The sequence below is a fragment of the Carcharhinus amblyrhynchos genome, chromosome 20, assembly GCF_965287045.1.
Source record: "Carcharhinus amblyrhynchos chromosome 20, sCarAmb.v2.hapA, whole genome shotgun sequence".
NCBI classification, from domain to species: domain Eukaryota; kingdom Metazoa; phylum Chordata; class Chondrichthyes; order Carcharhiniformes; family Carcharhinidae; genus Carcharhinus; species Carcharhinus amblyrhynchos.
The window spans coordinates 31073602-31095239 of NC_137343.1; the positions used below are offsets into that span (position 1 = coordinate 31073602).

Genomic DNA, 21638 nt, shown 5'->3' on the forward strand with positions numbered 1-21638 from the left:
GTTATGGGGATAGGATAGGATTGTTGTCAGTGCAGGCTCGATGAGCCAAATGGCCTCTTCTGCGGTATAGAGATTATATAATTCTATGAAAATTCTTGAAGGCAGTTCAGAGGAGGTTCATCATATTTATTCTGGGGATGAAGGGGTTGACGTATGAGGAGAGATTAAATAGTTTGGACATGTACTTGTTAGAGTTTAGAAGGATGAGAGTGCGTCTGATCCGAGCTATATAAAATTTTACAAGGGATTAATGAAGTAAATGTAAATCAAATGTATCCTCTTATGAGGCAAGCTAGAACAAGAGGTCACAGGTATAGGTTGTGAAGCAGTAGATTTAAAACTGAAATGAGGAGGAATTACTACTCGCAGAGGATGGTGAATTTGTGGAACTCGCAGCCCCATAGTGTGAAGGAGTCTGAATCATTGAATGTTTTCAAGAGTGAGATAGACATATTTCTCAAAAAAAGGAAAGAGGGATATGGGGAACAGGTGGGGAGGCGAATTTGAGACCAGGGAGAGATCAGCGATGATCCGATTGAATGGCAGAGCAGGTTCGGAGGGCTGAATTTGCCTAATTCTGTTCCAAGTTCTATGTCCTATGTTTCCTATGAATTGCTTTGAATTAAACTTGGCAGGCCCATCAGCGTCTGCAAACAGGACAACGGTTGCTGGGACACTGACTGATTTTGGTTCTGGATTTCCAGCATCTTGTTTAACGCATAATAACATCAAGGTTTTTCAGGGTACAATTAGCCTGTCTCATCTTTGGGTAGATCCGAGTAATAGTCACAGCTGAATTTATCAGCTATGTTTCGCAGTAAACTTGAAATGTGTGGAACTGTTTAAATGCAAAAATAATGAAATGAACTCAGGGGCTTGATGTGAATTATTGTCACGTATTGGGATACGGTTAGAAGTATTGTTTCTTGTGCTGTACTGTTCATAGAGTACATGGTGAAAAGGAAAGAAGTTGCAGAACGTAATGTTACAGGATGTAGAAGATCAATTTTTTGATTTGATTTATTGTCACATGTATTAGTATACAGTGAAAAGTATTGTTTCTTGTGTGCTATACAAAGCACACCATTCATAGAGAAGGAAATGAGAAAGTGCAGAATGTAGTGTTACAGTCATAGGTAGGGTGTAGAGAAAGATCAACTTAATGCAAGGTAAGTCCATTCAAAAGTCTGACAGCAGCAGGAAAGAAGCGGTTCTTGAGTTGGTTGGTATGTGAGCTCAGACTTTTGTATCTTTTTCCTGATGGAAGAAGGTGGAAGAGAGAATGTACTGGGTGCGTGGGGTCCTTAATTATGCTGGCTGCATTGCAGAGGTAGCAGGAAGCGGAGATGGAATCAATGGACGGGAGGCTGGTTTGCATGATGGATTGGGCTACATTCACAACCTTTTGTAGTTCCTTGCGGTCTTGGGCAGAGCAGGAATCATACCAAGCTGTGATACAACCAGAAAGAATGCTATCTATGGTGAATCTGTAAAAGTTGGTGAGAGTTGTAGCCGACATGCCAAATTTCCTTAGTCTTCTAAGAAAGTAAAGGCATTGACGGTCTTAACTATAGTGTTGGTATTGTGGGGTGGGGGGGGGGTGTGGGATGGGAACCAGAAGATTGTTGGTGATCTGGACACCTAAAACTCGAAGCTCTCAACCTTTCCAATTTACATACCAACATAGGAATTAGGAGCAGAAGAAGGCAGATTCATCCCTTCGTGCTTGCTGTGCCATTCAATCAGATCATAGCTGATCGCTCCCTGACTTAATATCAGATAGGTCCATTCAAAACAAGAACATGCTAGGCATACAGGACGGGGCATTGCTCAAAGTGACCGGTGGAGAATGTGCTCGGCCAATTCTAAAGGCAGATAACAGCAACCTCAATTTCACAGCACAGAAGGACACAACCTACTACCATTAACAAAACATGGCACCCTTACTAACATGGCCGCCTCAGATGCCCGCCAGTCCTGATTTCATCATCTTCAATCAACGGTTTGATGAAAGCCCGGAGTCGCGATTTTATGACGTCTTTATTAGCCCAGTCTATCCCTTGTCCTCTGGGGGAAGAAAAATCAACTTTCTGCTGCGAAACGCGGAGTTTTACATCACTCTGAAGTTTTAACTAAAATAAAGAATGATTCTATTAGAGGGAGATGTCTGTTTGGGAATGTGAAATGTTCTGATTTGGATCGGGCGTCGCGGCCTTTCCCGCAGTGGCGGGGATGATGGCGGCGGCGGCGGGGAGTGAGGATCTGGAGCTGGGCAGCGGGGGAGACTCGGAGGAGGAGGAGGAAGAGGAGGAGGAGATGGGAGACTCTTCCGAGGATGAGCAAGAAAACGAGGCGGAAATCCAGAGGCTGGAAGAGCAGGTGCGGCTCCAGGAAACCCGAACCCGCGGGATTTAAACTGAGGCCCAGCCGCAGCTCAGCTCAAACACGCTCCAACCCTACCCCCCTTAGCCAGACCCCCCTCCCCTTCCCAACTCCCCCCTCCGCTCGCCCTCTGACTCTCCCCTCCCCTCCAGATCCCCCCTTCGCCCCCCTCCCCTCACCCACAACCCATCTCCCCTCACCCCCTACCCATCTACCCCCTCCTGCCCCAGATTCCCCCCTCCTGCCCACTTTCCCCAGCCCCACTCCCGCTCCATTCTTTTTCCCCCAGCCCTGCACTTGGACCCGCCCCAACCTCCTTCACTGATTCTTCCCTTTCTCTGTAGTGTATCCACCATGAGGGAAAAAAATAAAACAAATTGATTAAATGTTCAGGAAGTGGGAAATTAAATCCCCTGAAACCTACCTTAAGGATCACTTGGAAAAACCACTTGGCTCATCAACTGAGAACTGGAAATAAAGCCAATTGCCTTTGCTCATCAGTGAAGAGAGAACATATGAACAACAAAGCATTTTATCCCTAGTTGAAAGACTGGGATGTATCTTTGAGCAGCTGTGAACAAGTGATTAAGGAAATGAACAAGAATTCCAAAGGATTTGAAGCGAATGTCTCTTCACACAATAAAGATCCTGTCATCATTGCTAAATCACTGGTTATCCTGATCTCTGCTGAAATTAAGTTTCAGAAATTCAGCACCTTGGTTAGCTTCACAGAAACAGATATTTCAGCTAGTGTTTATTTGCTTTCGCACAAAAAGATTTGAATGCTAGATCTAATCAGCTGGTTTAAAACGAGTGTGTTATATACATCAGACCCTGGCTCTCACCAGTGCAAAGAGCTTACTGTGTTCAGCCACAGTGAAGTACATGATATATATTGGCAGGATTTACTGTTGTCAGCTGAAACATTGCAGAGGGGAGGAAGGATGTGCTGGCCTTGGAAAGGGTCCAGCGGAGGTTCATAAGAATGATCCCTGAAATGAAGATCTTGTCGTATGAGGAATGGTTGAGGACTTTGGTCTGTATTCTTTGGAGTTTAGAAGGATGAGGGGAGAGGGGGATCTTATTGAAACTTACAGAATACTTTGAGGTCTGAATAGACTGGACGTGGAGAGGATGTTTCCACTAGTAGGAAACACTGAGGGCACAACCTCAGGCTAAAGGGACAATCCTTTAAAACAGATGAGGAATTTCTTCAGCCAGAGAGTGGTGAATCTGTGGAATTCTTTGCTGCAGAAGGCTGTGGAGGTCAGGTCATTGAGTGTCTTTAAGACAGAGATAGATAGGTTCTTGATTAATAAGGGGATCAGGGGTTATGGGGAAAAGGCAGGAGAATGAGGATGAGAAAAATATCAGCCATAATTGAATGGCAGAGTAGACACGATTGGCTGAGTGGTCTAATTCTGCTGCTATGTCTTATGCAAGATATCTGTTTAAAAATCCTTTAGGGTTTTAGGTTTATATTCGAAATGTTGACGCTGTGAAAGTTTTCTAAGTTGCTCACCTTATGTAAATAATTTTCACAACTGTTTGCATATTTTGGCTGATTGAGTTTCCAGTGAATAGTAGAAGGTGCTTTATTCTGTGCCCCATTTACGGTCATGTAGCCTGATTGTGGTAATCACCAACTGTTTCTGCCGCTTTCCTGTAGTCAAAACCACTTTTTGACGCCGAAATGGAATTATTCTTAATAAAATGATTCTGGAGACACATAAAGATACAGGCAATTTACAAATATTTGTAATTACTATCTATAGTATATATCGTGTGATCGTGGAGAGGATGATTCCACTAGTAGGAAACACTGAGTGATCTCCCTGCCAAGCTTCAGGAAGACGACAAAATAAACAAGAAAACTGAAAACCTTGCAGTGTGCAGAACAACAGAAAAGATCTGAAACAGAATGCTGTAGATGGTGGAAATTTGAAATAATAACAAGAAATGTTAGGGAAAACTCAGCAGGGCAGGCAGTATCTGTGGAGAGAGAAACAGTTAATGTTTCAGGCTGGGGATCTTTCATCAGAAGTGGGAAATGTTAGCGATTTAATAGACTTTGTGGATGGGACAAGAACAAAAAGAATATCTGTGACAACAGGAGAGATTGAATGGCAGGAGGGTTGGTCTTAGAGGGCCAGAGGGAATGGTGACTGGGCAAGAAAAGAAGAGATATCCCTGGAACAGACGTTCAGTTAACTGAAAGGAGAAAGAACGAAACAAGGAAAAAAATCAGAACAGAGTTAGGATCTGAAATTGCTGAACTCAGCGTTGCGTTCAGAAGGCTGCCGAATGCCTAATTGAAAGATGAGGTGCTGTTCTTCAAGCTTGTGTTGAACTTCGTTGGAACAGTGCATGCAGGCTGAGATGTCAACATGACAGTGAGGAGAGAGTTAAAATGACAGGCCACTGGAAGCTCTGGGTCATGCTTGCAGACTGAATGGAGGTGTTCAGCAAAGCAGGCACTCAATCTGTGTTCAACCTCTGCACGGTAGACAACAACAGCACTGTTCTTGTCAGCGTGTTTGATAACAAATCCACAGTGGGTCTGAGAGAATGGAATGCAACGAGTTCAGAGGGAGACACTGAAGAAAATGAGACAGCCGATGTCATGCCTGGAGTGTGCAATCAAAAGATTAAGAGGATGGCACGCTGGCACAGTGGTCAGCACTGCTGCCTCACAGGGACCTGGATTTGATTCCCAGCTCAGGTCACTGTGTAGGGTTTGTACATTCTCCCTGTGTCTGCATGGGTTTCCTCCAGGTGCTCCGATTTCCTCCCACAGTCTGAAGATGTGCAGGTTAGGTGGATTGGTCTTGCTAAATTGCCCCTTAGAGGACTAGATAGAGTAAATGCGTGGGGTTATGGGGATAAGGCCTGAGTGGGACTATTGTCGGTACAGACTCAATGGGCCAAATGGACTCCTCCTGCACTGTAGGGTTTCTATGATTTCTATGAGGATAAGAGGGTGGAGGGAGAATATTGGGGAGGGGTGGACCCCTGCCCAAAGAAGTGGGCAGGGCGACAGAAGAAGAATTCAATGTTAAGAGAGCTCAAAATTTGTTAAACTGAGGGCAAAGGGTTAAAGCTGAGTCCTTTGCTGAGGACAGGTCATTCAGCATCAGAGGAGAAGTGGTGCAGTGGTTAGTACTACTGCCTCAGCATCAGGGACCCGGGTTCAATTCTGGCTTCAGATTATAGTGGAGTTTGCACATTCTCCCAGTGACTGTGTGGGTATTTTCCAGGTGCTCTGATTTTCTCCAAGAGTTGTGCAGGTTAGGTGGGGTGTTGGATGAGGTGAAGAATGAAATTAAACTTTGGAGCAAGATAGTTCTGAGATGGTGTGAGTTGGTGCTGCTGGAGAGAGAGGTTGTACGTGCATGTGGCAGTGCATGACAGTCTGTGGATGTCAGGATGCAGCAAGGGATGGCACAGGGGTTAGCACTGCTGCCTCACAGACCCTGGGACCTGAGTTTGATTCCCAGCTTGGATCACTGTCTGAAGTTTGCACATTCTCCCCATGACTGTGTGGGTTTCCTCCCGGTGCTCTGAGTCCAAGGATGTGTGGGTTAGATGGATTGGCCATGCTAAATTGCCCCTAAGAGGACTAGCTAGGGTAAATGCATGGGGTTATGGGGATAAGGTTTACTTGGGATTGTGTTTGGTGCTGACTCGGTGGGCTGAATGGCCTCCATCTGCACTGTAGGATTCTATGATTCTAAGATTAAAAAAGATGTTGAGTAGGAATCAAGAATGGCTTACACTTTAAAATGGCTGCTCCTAACCTGCATTCTGAAACTTGCAATTAAATTCCCATCAACAAACATCCCTAACCAAAAATCATTGAACTCTGATTGATTTCATGTTGACTTAACTTAGACTTCCTACTCTTAAAGCTACACAGCTCCATCTTTATAGAAGAATGCATTGTGCATTACACTGTGTAGTAGACCTGCACGATAATGGAAAATAGTGTATCGTTTGACACAGTAATACCAAACTTTTCTGTTTTTGTATAAAACACTTTTTTTTGATGGCTTACGTGATTTTACGCTCCTTAGACCATTGACCAGGATGCTAGATGTAAAGACTTGAGACAAATTGCTTGATTAGCCATAGACGAAGCAGACATCTGTTTGATCTGATGTGTGTGACAATCTGAGAATCAAACACTTGATTTATAGACACTAATCAGTTATTACACTGTTAAATAAAATCACAGATGTGTGATAATACTCTTTAGGACCAACTGGTAACATTGATACGGGGACAGTAGTGATTTATTTGTATTCTGTTTCTTTTAGCTTTCCATCAGTGCCTATGATTACAATTGCCACGTGGATTTAATTAAATTGCTGCGTCAGGAGGGGGAGCTGGAGAAATTACGCTCTGCTCGACAGAAGATGAGTGAACTTTTCCCGCTTACTGAAGGTAAAATTATAATCAGTGTATCTTGCTGAAACCCGGGTTACTTGTAATATCTTTAAATCTTTAAAGGGACATATTTGTAACCAGCCAGCAGCTTAGAGTTTGAAGAATGAACTCACTTTCACGAGATCTTTATTGTAGTTTCGAATTTCGATATTCTGCGACCTGTTTCCTGGCAATCAAGCATGTTCTGATCATGTTTACAAAGATCATGTTGTCATGAATAATATTGTTTGTGAAGATTCTGGCTCTTTGTTAATGGGGAAACAAATGTAATTGTGTTTTGCAGAGCTTTGGCTGGACTGGCTGAAGGATGAAATTCGAATGGCAGAAGAAGCAACTGACAGGGCAAAAGTTTATGAGCTGTTTGAGAAGGCTGTCAACGATTATATTTGTAAATTCCTCCTCTTCACATTTTGTCTGTCAGTCCCAACAGTGAGCAATCACAGGTTTCTCTGATCAAGTCAAACCCCATTCACTAGTGTCTTGCAGATAGGTTGCACCTGTTAGCTGAGCAGAGTGTTCATTCTTTCCACTTCTTCCAGTGAAGAGGGATGGGGAGAAGGAAAGAGAAGTTGGGCTTTCTAAAGTTATTAGTATGTTCCTGGAAATAACTTACAGGAACTGTGCAGTTTCAAAAATTGTGCTGTCCTGAAACTTAGCTCTCCTCTGTTGCATAAATTGAGCTTTAAATTTGGTTCTGGTAAACTGAAAAATTAAAAACTCAAGCAGACAAGTAATCAGATATTTCATTTAACTGGGAGTGATGATATGGTGCTACAACATGATGCAGTTCTCCATATTAGAAACTATTGTAGACACTGTGATCACCATGTTCTTTTCACTCAGATTTTAAACTTGTCAAACTATAGAACCTGCAGAGACCAATAAAAATGGTCTCCAGTTAGTGCACACTCAACTTAGTTGTCAAAGCTGCAAAGAAATCTCCGTGAATTGGTTTGTGATAATTTTGCCGCCATTTCTTATTCTTTAAAATCCTGACATTTTATTATATTAAAACTCATCCCTCTGGACAGAAAGCAGACTTTTGGACAGACTCCACAATGTAGTGGGCATAGTTAATTTGACTATAGAATAACCAGCATGTAAAAGTGAATGAACACTTGGACTCTGAAATAATGCCATGGGATGGATTCAAGTATACAATCACTTGGGATTGTATAAAGTTCCTCTCTAGCATTTTAGTGAGCATATCAGCCTGTCTTTAATAATTACGTTAATGCCTCTGGTAAAAGTAGAAGAATATGAACAAGTAATTGTGATCAGTTACCATGCAACATAATTATAGGGACTAGGTGGACTTGTATGTACAGATTGTTCCATAGTGGAATCAGCAGTGTGCAGGCTTTGAGGTCTGTCTAAGAGACCATACTATGTCTAGCATAATAAGTTTTACTACAGTTGTGAAGTTCAGGAGTGTGCGCTGCTCTATGTGAGGTGGCATTCCCCCTTATTCCTGTGGGAAACCGGGTTTGTTGTGTATGCGACACTTAAATGGAAAATTCCTCTTGATGTGGGCACCTGGTAATAAACGTATGGCTTGTTTGTCAGAATACACGTACTGGTTTAATTCTGTTTTGATACACATTGATGTTGACAAATATTTTTTATTGCAGGTCCTGAGATATGGCTAGAATATGCCCAGTACTCCATTGGTGGAATTGGTCAGCAGGGTGGTATTGAAAAAGCTCGTGCGATATTTAATCGAGCCTTAACTGCTGTTGGACTCCACATGACAAAAGGAGTAGCAATCTGGGAGGCCTTTAGAGAGTTTGAAAATGCTATTTTAGGAACCTTACAGGTGAGAGAATGAAAATTTTAGATTGATAATGTGAACAAATGGTAAACTTGTAAAGACTGTTGCGTGGAGTTAGATACAAACTAGAATCGTAGAATCCCCACAGTACAGAAGGAGGCCATTTGGCTCATCAGGCCTGCACCAAGAACCATCTCACCCAGGCTCTTTCCTGTAACCTCACGTATTTATCCTGCTAGTCCTCCTGACACTAAGCAACAATTTAGCATGCCTGATCAACCTAATCCACACATCTTTGGACTGTGGAAGGAAACTGGAGCACCTGGAGGAAACCCATGCAGACATAGGAATAACATGCAAACTTCACACAGTGATCCGAGGCTGGACTTGAACCTGGGTCCCTGGTGCTATGAGACAACAGTGCTGATTATTGTGCCACTGTGCCACCCCAGGCGAGGAAGAAATGATTCGTTAGTTGTGCAAAAAAAAACGAGATTGTAAACATTGTTTTTTGTTTGAACTATTCATCTATGAAAACCTATTTAAACTGAGGTTTCTTGAACGAAGAACATAAAGAACTCGGAGCAGGAGTAGGCCATCTGGTCCCTTGAGCCTGCTCCGCCATTCAGTAAGATCATGGCTGATCTTTTTGTCGGCTCAGCTCTAGTTATCCACCCGCTCACCATAACCTTTAATTCCATTACTGCTCAAAATATTCTGAGCTAGTTTACTCTCATAATCCATCTTACTTTTCATTATAGCTTTTTTTGTGACTTTCTGTTGACCTTTATAGATTTTCCAATCCTCTAGTTTCCTACTAATCTGCCACTTTGTAAGCATTTTCTTTCAATTTGATACCCTCCTTTATTTCCTTAGATATCCATGGCTGATTATCTCTTTTTCTACAGTCTTTCCTTATCACTGGTATATACTTTTGCTGAGCAGTGTGAAAAATCACCTTAAAAGTGCTCCAATGTTCGTCAATTGTCCCACCATAAAGTTTTTGCTCCCTGTCAACTTAGCCACTTTGCCCTCATCCCACTGTAGTCTCAAGCAGTCAGTGTGAACACATTCCTTTTTGTTGGGAGGGATATCAATACCAGGGAGAATAACTTCCATTTTCAGTTTCCTATTCTGCCTGTAGAGTGTACTTTTAACTACAAACCATAGAGCAGCAGCACAACACATCTCTTTGCCACATTGTCATTCTTGCGCTCTGAAAGTGCCAAATTATGGGCTGTTTTTGGTGCAGATCCACGTCCAGATCAAAAACTGGATTGAAATGGCCCAAGCTCATTTTTAACTGATAAGAAGTATTATTATTATGCCCACACTGGGTTTGAACTTGGTGAAAAAATGTCCACTGATCGATGGCGACACTTGTGCATTATCTACTTAATTCATTAGCTAGGCAGTGGTATTGAATTTTCCTTCTATGGAGAAAGGGAATGAGCTTTTTATTCAGGCATTTAAACCATGTCTGCATTGGAACCTTGAGCATAACTGTGGAGGCTGAATAATTCTAGAATGAGTAGCAGAACTTGAATCTAAGATTGCTAATTCTCATTGAAGTCTTTCTCTAGATAATTCTGTTTCATACCCTGTACCTTGTTGGATTAAAAAATATTAAACAGAAACATTAGTGTTTCACTATATAACAAAAGAAATAATAATAAGAGATTTGTATAAGTGATTAAGAAAGAAACAATGTATACTGAGGTATAGAGACATCGGGCCCAATTTTACCATCGCGTTGTGCCTGTTTTTGGGGCGAAAATCTCGTACAGTTGAGTGTGAGGTGAGTAGCGCGATGCATGCCTACCTCCGCATTGGTTCCCCCTTTAACAAGGCCTGAAAATGGCTGCGATCGGGACCGTGCCCAGAACAGGCGTGACAGCCATTTAAATACATTTTCATGCATTTAAATTGACTTAATAGACTGCATGGCCAACCTTACTGGCACTTCCCCCTTTACCACTGCATTCACCCATCCCAAATTGGTGCAAAACATACGTGCTTCATATAAACCTGATTTGGGTGCTCCAGTTAGTGAGGAGTGGCTCTCTGCTTGAGGTTAGTGGGAGAAGAGGTGGGTTCGATGACTGTCTGTTTGAAATCGGTAGGGGTGGGGGGCAGGGAGAAAGTGGGTTCATCAACTTCTGCTCAAGATTGGTGGGGAGGGGGTGAAAAGGAAGTCCGCTGCCACTCTGCCTGTGATCAGTGGGGGTGAAAGGGGCTCCATTGCCACTCTGTCTGTGATCAGTTGTGGCGGGGGGGGGAGGGGCTCTATGCCACTCTGCCTGTGAACATTGGAGGGGGGGTGCTCTGCTATCACTCTGTCTCTGATCAGTGGCGGAGGGGGGTCCCTACTGCCAGTCTGCTTGAGATCGGTAAGGGCAAGGGGGGGGATCCACTGCCACTTTGCCTGAGATCATTGTGGGGGGAAGGGGGGGTCAGGGTTGCCTGCTGTCAGTCTGCCTGAGATTGGTGGGAGGGAAGGGGGGCAGATACTCATGATCGCTCTGGGTGGCTGGGGTTTGTGGAGGATAAAGGGGTCAGTAATGTTGTGGAGCATGTCTGTGGGGGTCAGGGGGTGGCATTATCTGGCCTGGAAGCAATGTGGCAGGACAGCAGCATTCTATCATTTTTTTTTTCTGCACATGCACAGTTGGGGGCACCGATCGGAACTGCAGGGTTTCAGGTGCGTTAAGCCACACCCACAGGCTTGTGCAGCGCGATTTGGAATCACTGATATTTTTGCAGGCAGATTGCGTTTGGGGGCGCCTCAGAACGGGCCTAACAGTCTGAAATGCTCCCAGTTTCAAGTCCGCCCAGCACTTAAATCAAAATGGTGAAATAGGGCCCACCATGGGCAGTTGGTCAATTGCTTTAAAAGCAGTCTGCTGGTATCAAGGTTTTGACTTTTTCTCCTAATTGTGGTGACATGTTAAATGGTTTACTCTGAAAATAAAATGTTTAATGGATTGGGGCTCAGCTCCATTCCTCCATTTCAAATCCACTAATTGCCAGTTTCATGAAATGAATGTCTTCCCTCTCTCAGCCCTCTGCTGGCAGCGTTTTGACTCCAGAACAACAGGAGATGGTGAATGCACAACTGGACCGAATCCACACACTCTTCAAGAGGCAGCTGGGTGTCCCTTTGCTTGGTAAGGTGCTTTTAAATTTGCCCATGGCTTAGTGCATATCTGTGGGAAACATGGGAGTCATGTTTGATTGATGTAGGGTAGGTGTTAGATAGATACTTGTAACATCTCATAATTGGAGTAAGAGTATGGATTACTTGGAGGCAAAGGGATTCTGCCCACAATGCCCAATGCTTCCAAAAGGCAATCAAAAATTATATGTGTGCGTCAACCTTTTATCATCTTTAACAAGAAGATTAAGTAATCTTATTTTGTCTGCATTATCCACACTTTTCACCAACGGCACTAATTGTTCCTCCAATACCAGGAACCAACCAGTTATGTCAAGCTATCCTTGAATTTTGTTTTTGAGCTCCAGCTTCCTCCACTTTTAATTGACTTTGCAACATGTTCTACAATATTTACAATTAATTCCAAATGACACCTCCCCAGTGAGTTCCAAATGCAGTCAAATAGTCTAGAACTTGTTGACAACTTCAGAAAATAAAACTTTTGTTGTTGCTGTTTCTCCCCATCTTCTCTAATTCCCGCTGGCGTTTCAGGTAGTGCGTTCCAGACCTGAACCATTGTATGAAAGTTTTTCTTGCATCACTTTTACTTCTTTTGCAAAACACTTTAAATCTATGCCCGCTTGCTCTTGATTCTTTAACGAGTGGAAACAGTGTCCTCCTCTCTACTCAGTCCAGCCAGCCCTCTTGTGATGTTTAAACATCTCTATCAAATCTTAGTCTTCTTGTCTCCAAGGAGAACAATTAATTTTGTGGAACCACTGTCTGAAGTCTATACTTAACCACGAATATTTCAGTCTTTTCTTGATCGGATTGCTTACTGCCATATGTTTGTTTCCAAATAGATATGGAGACCACGTATGCTGAGTACTTGGAGTGGGCTGATAAGCCTGATGAATCTGTGACACAAGTGTACAAGAAGGCCCTACAACAGATGGAAAAACGAAAGCCCTATGAAGAAAGTCTGGTACAGTTTAATCCTCTTTTACTCTAGCATTTGAGTCCTGGAGGTGTGCTCTTGTTTAAGGTCTGTTCAAAGTGTATTCTAAAAGAAGTTCACTGTTTTCAAGACCTTGATATTTTTTGCTACTTTGCACATTTTAAATAAAGGTTTGCAATTTGGCAAGTCAGACGGAAAAAAAAGGTAGATTAAAGAGAAAGACAGATGGAGTTTATTTTCAGTCCAGGATCATGTAGTGGCCAGAATGGTTATATTCCATTGATAACTTTATTTAATTTGGAGAGCATTTAGCCACTAATTTTGTTTAATTTGATCAGCTTTGGTCATGTATATGCTTGTGACAAGTAGCTGACGTGCCCAAGCTCTCTGATTCCATATCATTTATTAAAGATGGATATTCTGATTCCCCAGTGGAGCAGCACAATAATATGAGTAAAAAATGTGGCTATTAATCTACTATTTTTCCCCACTTGTTAAGTTCTTGTAAGTGGCCTGTCCAAGGTGGCAGTGGACCAGAAATGTCCTCTGGATGCTGGGAGTGAGAACCAGTCGATCCATAATAGATTTATGCATCTCTTTGAGGCCAGTCTACTTTCCCTTTTTATTTTGGGAGCCTGGATAAAATGACCAGGTTCTGTTTCTGTCAAGGGTTTTAAATGCAGGGCTTGCTGAATGATCCTTTATACTTCTTACTATGGTGATTTGATTTGCCGTGAGAGTTATGTAACACTGATCCTAAAACCTGATGATATATTGATGGACTGCTGCATACATTTACACCCACTTAGGTTGTAAGGCCTTTGTGTACATTTGCATCACAAATGAGTGATCAGAGCCTTGTATTAGAATTGCCCAGCAATACTGTTGTGGTATGGCTTCTAATTTGAGGAATTAAGTGCTGGTGCAGGAACAAAATGCTCTAGATGCTAGAAATCTGAACCAAAAACAGAAGATGTTTGAAATACTCAGCATCATCTGTGGGGAGAGAAACAGAGTTTCTGTTTTTATTCCTGTTGTTATTGATGAATTGGATATTGTACAAGCTAATGCTGCAGTTGCCATATGATGAACACTGAAATATTTGATCTTGGAAAAAAATACACCTAGGATTTATGTTTCCCAAATCGTTTTTGTTTATTCTGTTACAGTTGATAGCAGACCCTCCAAAGCTGGCAGAGTATCAAGCTTACATTGACTTTGAGATGAAGGATGGAGACCCAGCACGGATCCAGATCATCTTTGAACGAGCGCTGTCTGAGAACTGTTTAGTGCCAGATTTATGGGCACGGTTTACCCTGTACCTGGTAAGAACTTTCTCTGAGAAATTGATCTCTGAGTGCTAGTGTGAGCATTGGGCCAGTTTTGATTGTCTTCAGCGGAGCAATTTTACTGGTATTTGTGAATGGACGTTGGCTGAGAGATCAGTATTGGTCAGGAGACAGGGAAAACTCCCCTGCTGTTCTTGAGCTAGTGCTGTGAGATATCTTTCATCCACACGAGGCAGACCTAGCATTAGTTTAATAGAGGCCAGAAGAAATTGACTTTAATGCAAAGGATGATCAATTTAAAGATTGGAGGCAAAAATGCTGACATCATTTAGGAACCAATTGAATATTGTAATGTGAGATTTTCAGATTATTCTGGATGGATGGATTGGCTGATTGCTCTGGGAGTTATGTAACATTGATCTTAAAACCTGATTGTACCTTGATGGACTGCTGTGTACATTTATTCCCATTTAGGTTGTAAGGCCTATGATGGGCTGATTGGCCTTCTACATCTCTACGTACTTGTACGTTTGTGGACTTCGTAAATGTGCATGCTTTCTCCACTAATTAATCTGATGACAAGTACAGTAATGTGTTACACTTTTATAATGGAGAAGTACCATTGTCCATGGAGAGTTAAATGGAATGGTTAAATGCTCCGTGGTCTGTACAAAAAACCTATAGTGCTACCTGCTATCCCCAATTAAATGTTTGCCATTTCAGATTCCCACATCTGAGTTTGTTTGGACTGTAGACAAAGCTTCCCCCTGGTTATCTTGATTGGAAAATATGCAGAACCTCTGCACCATTAATCCAGCATTTGCTGGAGCTTCCTTGATGTGCCATGAATTGACAGAATCACTTGCCAAATCCCCTTGGTGTACAGAGCACCCACCTCACATAACCTACACTTAGTTGGATGTTATTCAGAACCCCTGTTCTCCGATCCACTTTTAAATAAGCTACATGCAGAATGCCCCTTTTAATGGATGAGATATGAAGTGGCTCGCTTCTTTCACTCACCTTTATTAGGACAGTGTAATGTTTCCCTAAGGTCTGTTTTCTCTGGTTTTCAGATTCTGCAAGTATTGTTTCTTATTGCAGACTGAATAAAGTGGATTGACTCCATGTCGGTGAAATGGTGCATATTATGTTAGAAGAGTTCTGGGCTGGATTCTTTCTCTTGTTCTGTACATTATGATGCTGTTTTTCCTCTCTATCAATGATTATTGATTTGATTCAAACTGCAAATCTCTGTTTGCCGTTCCAGGACAAACAGCTGAAGATCAAAGATCTGGTTTTGTCTGCACATGAGCGAGCTGTTCGAAATTGCCCTTGGATAGTTGGGTTATGGAAACAATATCTTCTAGCGCTGGAGCGACACAGAGCCAAACACAAGACGATAACAGGTAACCTTGAACTGAGAACAGTCCATTGCGTTAGAAAAACCTTAGTTTCACTTGGGCAGAGAGAGCAGAATTCCTTCTAACTTCTTTTTATAAATCTTCTCCCTTTTCCATTCAGACTGAACGAGAGGGAGAATTGGAAACAAAACTCTCACCCGTTTGGTTAGGTTTGCCACCAGTCAAGCCATCTGTGGGAAGCTCTTTCGTTGCTTTCTAATCGTTGTGCTGAGTTTATGGATAATTATACTTTTAATTGGGTGATCCATGCCAAAACAAAATATTTTGAACGTTGGAAATCTGAAATAAAAAAAAAATCTGGGAAGGCAGCATCTTGGAAAGAGAAAGAGAGCTAACATTTCAGTTCAAGGATTTTCCGTTAGAACAGAAGATTTACAGTGACAAGTATGGAGACAAGGAATGATGTGGGCGCAGAAAGAATAACAGAGCGGGTACATGATAGATGGAATGCAGGAGTGATTTGATAACAAAAGAGGTGATGGTGCAAGGAATGGTGCACTGGATGATAATTTGACAGGTAGAAAACAAAACAAGGATGTAGTGCCATCGGTCAGAATTGCACAATCATAACAGCTGCTGTCTGAAAAAACAAACAGAGGTTATGATCTCAGTGTGGAGTCCAGAGGCTGTAACTTGTCTAGTCCTTAACCTTGCGTTGAGTTACCTTGGCACAGCATAGGTAACAGAGGTCAGGTTAGGAGAGGGATACAGAACTAAAACGATATGGCCAGAAGTTCATGGTCTTGCTTATAGAATGAAAATGTTCCACAAAGCACTCACTCAATCTGCCTTTCTCTACCAGTGTAGAAGAGACATTGAAAATACATTTGAACAGGTACGTTAATAAGAAAGGTTTAGAGGGATATGGGCCAAATGCAGGCAAATGGGATGAGTTCAGTCCAGGAAACCTGGTTGGCAGGACGAGTTGGGCTGAAGGGTCTGTTTACATGCTGTATGACTCTATGACAAGAGCAATGAGTACAATATAGTAAATTAAAAAAAAATGTAAATCTTTGATTCTTCAGGATGGATTGTGGGAAAGATGAAGGGTGTCAGGAGAAGGTGTGTGGCAAGGTTAGAGGGCACTGAGGATCATTGAAGAGTGGATCAGTGTGTAGCGGAAGACATGTCCCCTTCAAATGTTGAAAGGGTGGGAGGGGAAGAAGTGTTTGGTGGTGGCATCTGGCTGGAGGTGGTGGAAATGGTGGAGGATGGTTGATAGAGTGGTAGGTGAGGAACTCTATTGTGGCTCTCGGAGAGAGGAGAAGGGGAGGGAAGAGAAGAAATGCAGAAAATGGGATGCGTGTGGTCGAAGTCCCTTACTCCATGATGAAGGGAAATCAACGTCAAGGTTAAAGGAGATAAACTGTTCTGAAAGATTGCATTGTTGTAAGGAGTGGGATGAAGAAACTCGTAGAATGGAGTAAGGCCTTTATCGAAGTAGGGTCAGAGGAAGTGTAGTCAAGCCAGCTATGGGAGTCAGTGGATTTATAGAATAAATTTATAATGAATAAGAACGTAAGAGCTAGGAGCAGGAGTAGGCCATCTGGCCCCTTGAGCCTGCTCCATCATTCAATAAGATCATGGCTGATCTTTTCAAGGATTTGTCTTCAGTTACTTGCCCGCTCACCATAACCCTTAATTCCTTTGACATTAATCGCCAATTAGTCCATGCATTTTCTGAATGTAAATGTTTGTAAAGTTTTAGATAATTGACTTACAACATAAATGACATTGCTGTTATTGGTTGCTACCTAAAGGACATAATTTCTATGGAATTTACCATGTTTTTATTGTTATTGGTAGAGACTTTTGAAAAAGCATTAAATGCTGGGTTTATCCAGGCTACAGACTATGTGGAGCTTTGGCAGGCATTTCTGGACTACCTGAGACGGAGAGTGAATTTCAGCCAAGGTAATAACATAATAAATGACTGTCTGCTTCTCCAGTATTATCTCATTGACAGTGTTATCAAACAGCGGCCAAGTGTAAATATGGTAACGACAATAAAATGTTACTGAGAATAGTACCTTCTTTCCTTGGAAATAAGATCTAATTTGAGGCTAGTCAGTTTTTCATTAATTCAGGAAAGTAGAGACATCCTACAGATCTGCTGAAGCTAGATGCAGATTTAAAGTACGAAGAATGAAAAGTTATTTAGTGAAAAGCAGTCAGTACCAGATTGTGGGATGGAAAATATTGGATTTGGGAGAGTTGTTATAATACTGAGGACCTTTCAGAAAAATGGAAGGTGTTAGAGATTGAGGTGCTGTAGTATGGAGTTAAGGTAGGCTGAGATAAAACCTGCTGGTGTGATGAAGTACATGATGGTGAAGAAGGGAGCTTCACTAAGACAGAGAAAGTTTTTGTCATCAAAATTAAGAAGATGAGGTGGGGTAAAGCTGAATGATGTAGTGAGATTAAAAGTAAGTGGTCTTGGTGACAGGGTGACAGCTTTGAGATTCAGCTATGGGATGCACAGCGACTCGAGTTTGTATACAGCCTAGCTGAACATGAGGAAACATCCACATGGTGCTAAGAGAACAGGAATTTTGGTTAGGGTTAAGAACAAGCCTCATGGTCTATGTATTGTTTGCTTGGAAGCAGTTTTGGCTAAGACATGACCTAATATCAGACGAGCTGATATTAGAAAGATGGAGGTTAAGGGGTGACCTAATAAAAGTTTGTAAAATTATGAAGGGTATAGTTAGGGTGAACAGTTGGAAGCTTTTTTCCAGGTCAGATATGACAAACACAAAGGATCACAAGTTCAAGGTAAGGGGCGGTGGTGGGTGGGGGGAGCAAGGTTCAATACAGATATGTTTTTAAACAGAGGGTGGTGGGGGCCTGGAATGCACTACCAAGCAAGGTGGTTGAGGCAGTCAAGCTAGGCTCGTTTAAGACTTGTCTAGATAGTCACATGAACAGACTGGGAATAGAGGGATACAAACGGATGGTTTAGTTAGTAACACATGATTGACGCAGGCTTGGGGGGGCTGGAGGGCCTGTTCCTGTGCTGTATTGTTCTTTGTTCTTTGAGCTGGACAGCAGGAAATTAGTATGGATTGAGTGAAATGATGCAGTGATAGAATTGGATTTCATTAGTGTATGTGGTCACTCAAATCAGAAATGTGGATGATGTCACAAGAGATGTGAAAGGAGAGGTCAGGATGGAAACTTTGGAGGCTCTGGAGGTCATAGGGCAGATGTTGTGTGGGTGGTGGAGAAAGCTTTGTATTTTGAAGATTCATTAGTTGAGTTGGGCAGGTAGCAATGGAGCCAGGTTAGCGCAGCCCTGTGAAGCTGGCATATAGGGGAAGGGTGTTGGAGGAGGTTGGTGAGACAGGACAAGTGAGTACTTGGAGAGATTGAGCATTGCAGGGAGGTACAGGCCAAGGTTATCATCAGTGTCTTTAAGTGCAATCTCAATACTGTGAGCTGGGCAGACACTACATTGAAGAGAATCAAACAGGGAAAGATAGGAATGAAATTGGGTAGCAACAATACATTTTAAATACCTTAGATGTCGCTTATTTCTCACTCAGTCCCCACGCTTGTCACAAGGTTTCTCTCTTTTTTTCCCGTTCCTTGTCATTTTGTTTGAAGATTCCAGTCAAGAGCTAGAGGAACTCAGGTCAGCTTTCAGTCGTGGTGTGGACTACTTGAAACAGGATATAGAGCAACGTATGTTTTCACTTTTATTTTTTAAAAATAAATTGTCAGTTATTTATTACAGGGATTTACTCTCTAGCCAAAAAGACTACTTTGTATTTTAGAACATGAGAAGCAAAAGTGGGAAATGGTCATTCCATCATGATATCATGATGGAAAGACCTATCAGAGCTATCCTTTTATAAATCTATGCTGGCTCTTATTCAGTTATTGCTTTACATGTGGTCTCACAGCTATGCTTTAGAATGGATTCAGTTATTTTACTTGTTATAAATGCTGAGTTAATGAGCGTGTAGTTGCCTAATTTAGAATTGTTAACTTTCTAACTATAGGATATCATATTTCCTTGCTCCTGTGGTGAATTTTTTCAGAACTAGAAACAGGTAAACATATGGAATAAATATGTAGGTAAATAGTTATTGGGCACAGTTGGCTGAATTGCCATCCTGTGTACTGCAATGATTTGTGATGACAGCTAGTGTCCCACATGAGGGATGGCACGGTGGTAGGAACTGCTGCCTCACAGCACTAAGGACCCAGGTTTGATTCTAGCCTTGGCTGAATGTCTGTGCGGAGTTTGTGTGTTCTCCCCTTGTCTGTGTGGGTTTCCTCCACGTGCTCTGGTTTCCTCCCACAGTTCAAAGATGTGCAGGTTAGGTGGATTTGCCATGCTAAATAGCCCCCTACCAGAATGTGTAGATTAGGGGATTATTGAGGTAAATGCATGGGGGTTATGAGATAGGGTGGGATGGGTCTGGGTAAGATTGGACAAGCGGTGTAGACTCAGTGGGCCAAATGGCCTCCTTCTGCACTGTAGGGATTCTACGATCTTCTCTGGTGACTTTCAGAAACTGATAAGATGTATTTCTAACTGAGAACTTTTATTTTGGTCTTGAGTTTATTTTTCAGAGTCTATGGCGTACAGAAATTGAATAGAAAGTTAGTATGATCTTCTGAACATTGCTAGAAAATATTATTTTCCTGGTTCAATTATTTTGACCATGGCTATTTACAAACCTGTTTATTTGCTCTTTTACCATATTATTGGAAGAACATTTTAATATTTCTGATTAAGGATCATTAAATCCTGGAACACGACATTAGTTCTATGTTAGGGCAGTTGTCATTGAATAGGAATTGAATCACTTTAGAGGAAGATTTAAGCAGCTATTACTTGAAGGGTTTGAGAATGAACTGCATTTGCAGCAGTTCAGCTAATGAGCACAGGGATGTTACTGGCTTTATGAACAGTTATAAGTTATATTCTATTATTCAGTACTGCAGCACAAGTTCCTTGCTTAGTAATATGGTGCTTCTATTTCAAATGGGCAAATTTCAGCAGTTTATAATTGTTAATTCCTTCACCATTTGTTAAATGTGTTGATTTTCATCCCTTATATTGGTCAGGAAAGATATTTGACCAGTTGCCACCTATCTACCCATTCAAAAGGTAAATGGGGGGGTTCCTAATTCCATCCAGTATTTCTCCTTGATTTAGGAGTGAATCTGAGTTATTGACTGGAAATTATTTTCAGTCTTTAAATCTGGTGTTTTTAAACTATGGCTGATTTAAAAATTGAAGTAAATTCTGGCCTCCTTGCAGGATTCGGTGAGAGTGGGGATCCCTCATGTACAATTTTACAAAATTGGGCAAGGATTGAGGTAAGATTACACCTGGAACTAGGGAGCTTCTGAGGAAAGGTTCTGGATCCTTTTTGTCCTCGGCTTTGACACTTTGGTTTCTGTATCTCAGCTTAATTTCATAGCTGAGTTCTTAGCCATTCATAATGTCATGAATATCAGTACTAGTCTAATTAGCTAGATTTTTATGTTGTATTTGAATTACACGGACTCCCCAAAAATAAATTAATAAATGCCGTCCATGCTATACCATTGTTATGCTGAACGTTTACCTTTATATTCATCAATCTTTCCTTCTTGTAGCCTAAGCGACTGCTGAAGCAATATGAGCTCGCTTATCTCTGAAAATCCGTGCTGACTCAATACGTGTCCTATATATTAGTTATGCAAGGGATAACTAGGTAATTTGTCAGGCTATTAAAAGTGGAGGTGGTGTTCTGCCGCTGTGTGTCCCTAGAGATAAGAACAAATGGTTTGTGCTGTGTACTTCTGGGTGAGAGCCGCTTTGTATGTGCGTTGATGACACACAAGGTCTACTGCTTGTGTCTCACAATTAGAACATAGAACATAGAACATAGAACATTACAGCGCAGAACAGGCCCTTCGGCCCATGATGTTGCGCCGACCAGTTACAAAAACAATGACCCACTAGCCTATACCAATCCCTTTTCGTCCATAAACCTATCCAGAGATCTCTTAAACGCCCCCAAACTAGACGCATTTACAACTGCAGCAGGCAGGGCATTCCAATCCCTCACCACCCGCTGGGTAAAGAACCTACCCCTGACATCCGTCCTGTAGCTACCCCCCCTTAATTTAAAGCCATGCCCCCTCGTGCTAGCTTTCTCCATCCGAGGAAAAAGGCTATCACTATCCGCCCTATCTAAACCTCTAATCATCT

General features: G+C 42.0%; 1 protein-coding gene across 1 annotated transcript in view; it reads left to right on the top strand.

The window, feature by feature from the left end:
* The first annotated feature begins 2162 nt into the window (after nt 1-2162).
* Nucleotides 2163-21638, top strand: part of sart3 (spliceosome associated factor 3, U4/U6 recycling protein) — a 34564-nt gene continuing 15088 nt past the window's right edge. The window contains exons 1-11 of the mRNA XM_080208372.1: nt 2163-2379; nt 6699-6825; nt 7112-7216; nt 8460-8644; nt 11661-11766; nt 12617-12738; nt 13881-14036; nt 15271-15409; nt 17231-17338; nt 19031-19108; nt 20700-20758. Of these exons, the coding sequence (XP_080064498.1) occupies nt 2233-2379; nt 6699-6825; nt 7112-7216; nt 8460-8644; nt 11661-11766; nt 12617-12738; nt 13881-14036; nt 15271-15409; nt 17231-17338; nt 19031-19108; nt 20700-20758 (1332 nt within the window). The 5' untranslated portion in view covers nt 2163-2232. The remainder of the gene's footprint in view (nt 2380-6698; nt 6826-7111; nt 7217-8459; nt 8645-11660; nt 11767-12616; nt 12739-13880; nt 14037-15270; nt 15410-17230; nt 17339-19030; nt 19109-20699; nt 20759-21638) is intronic.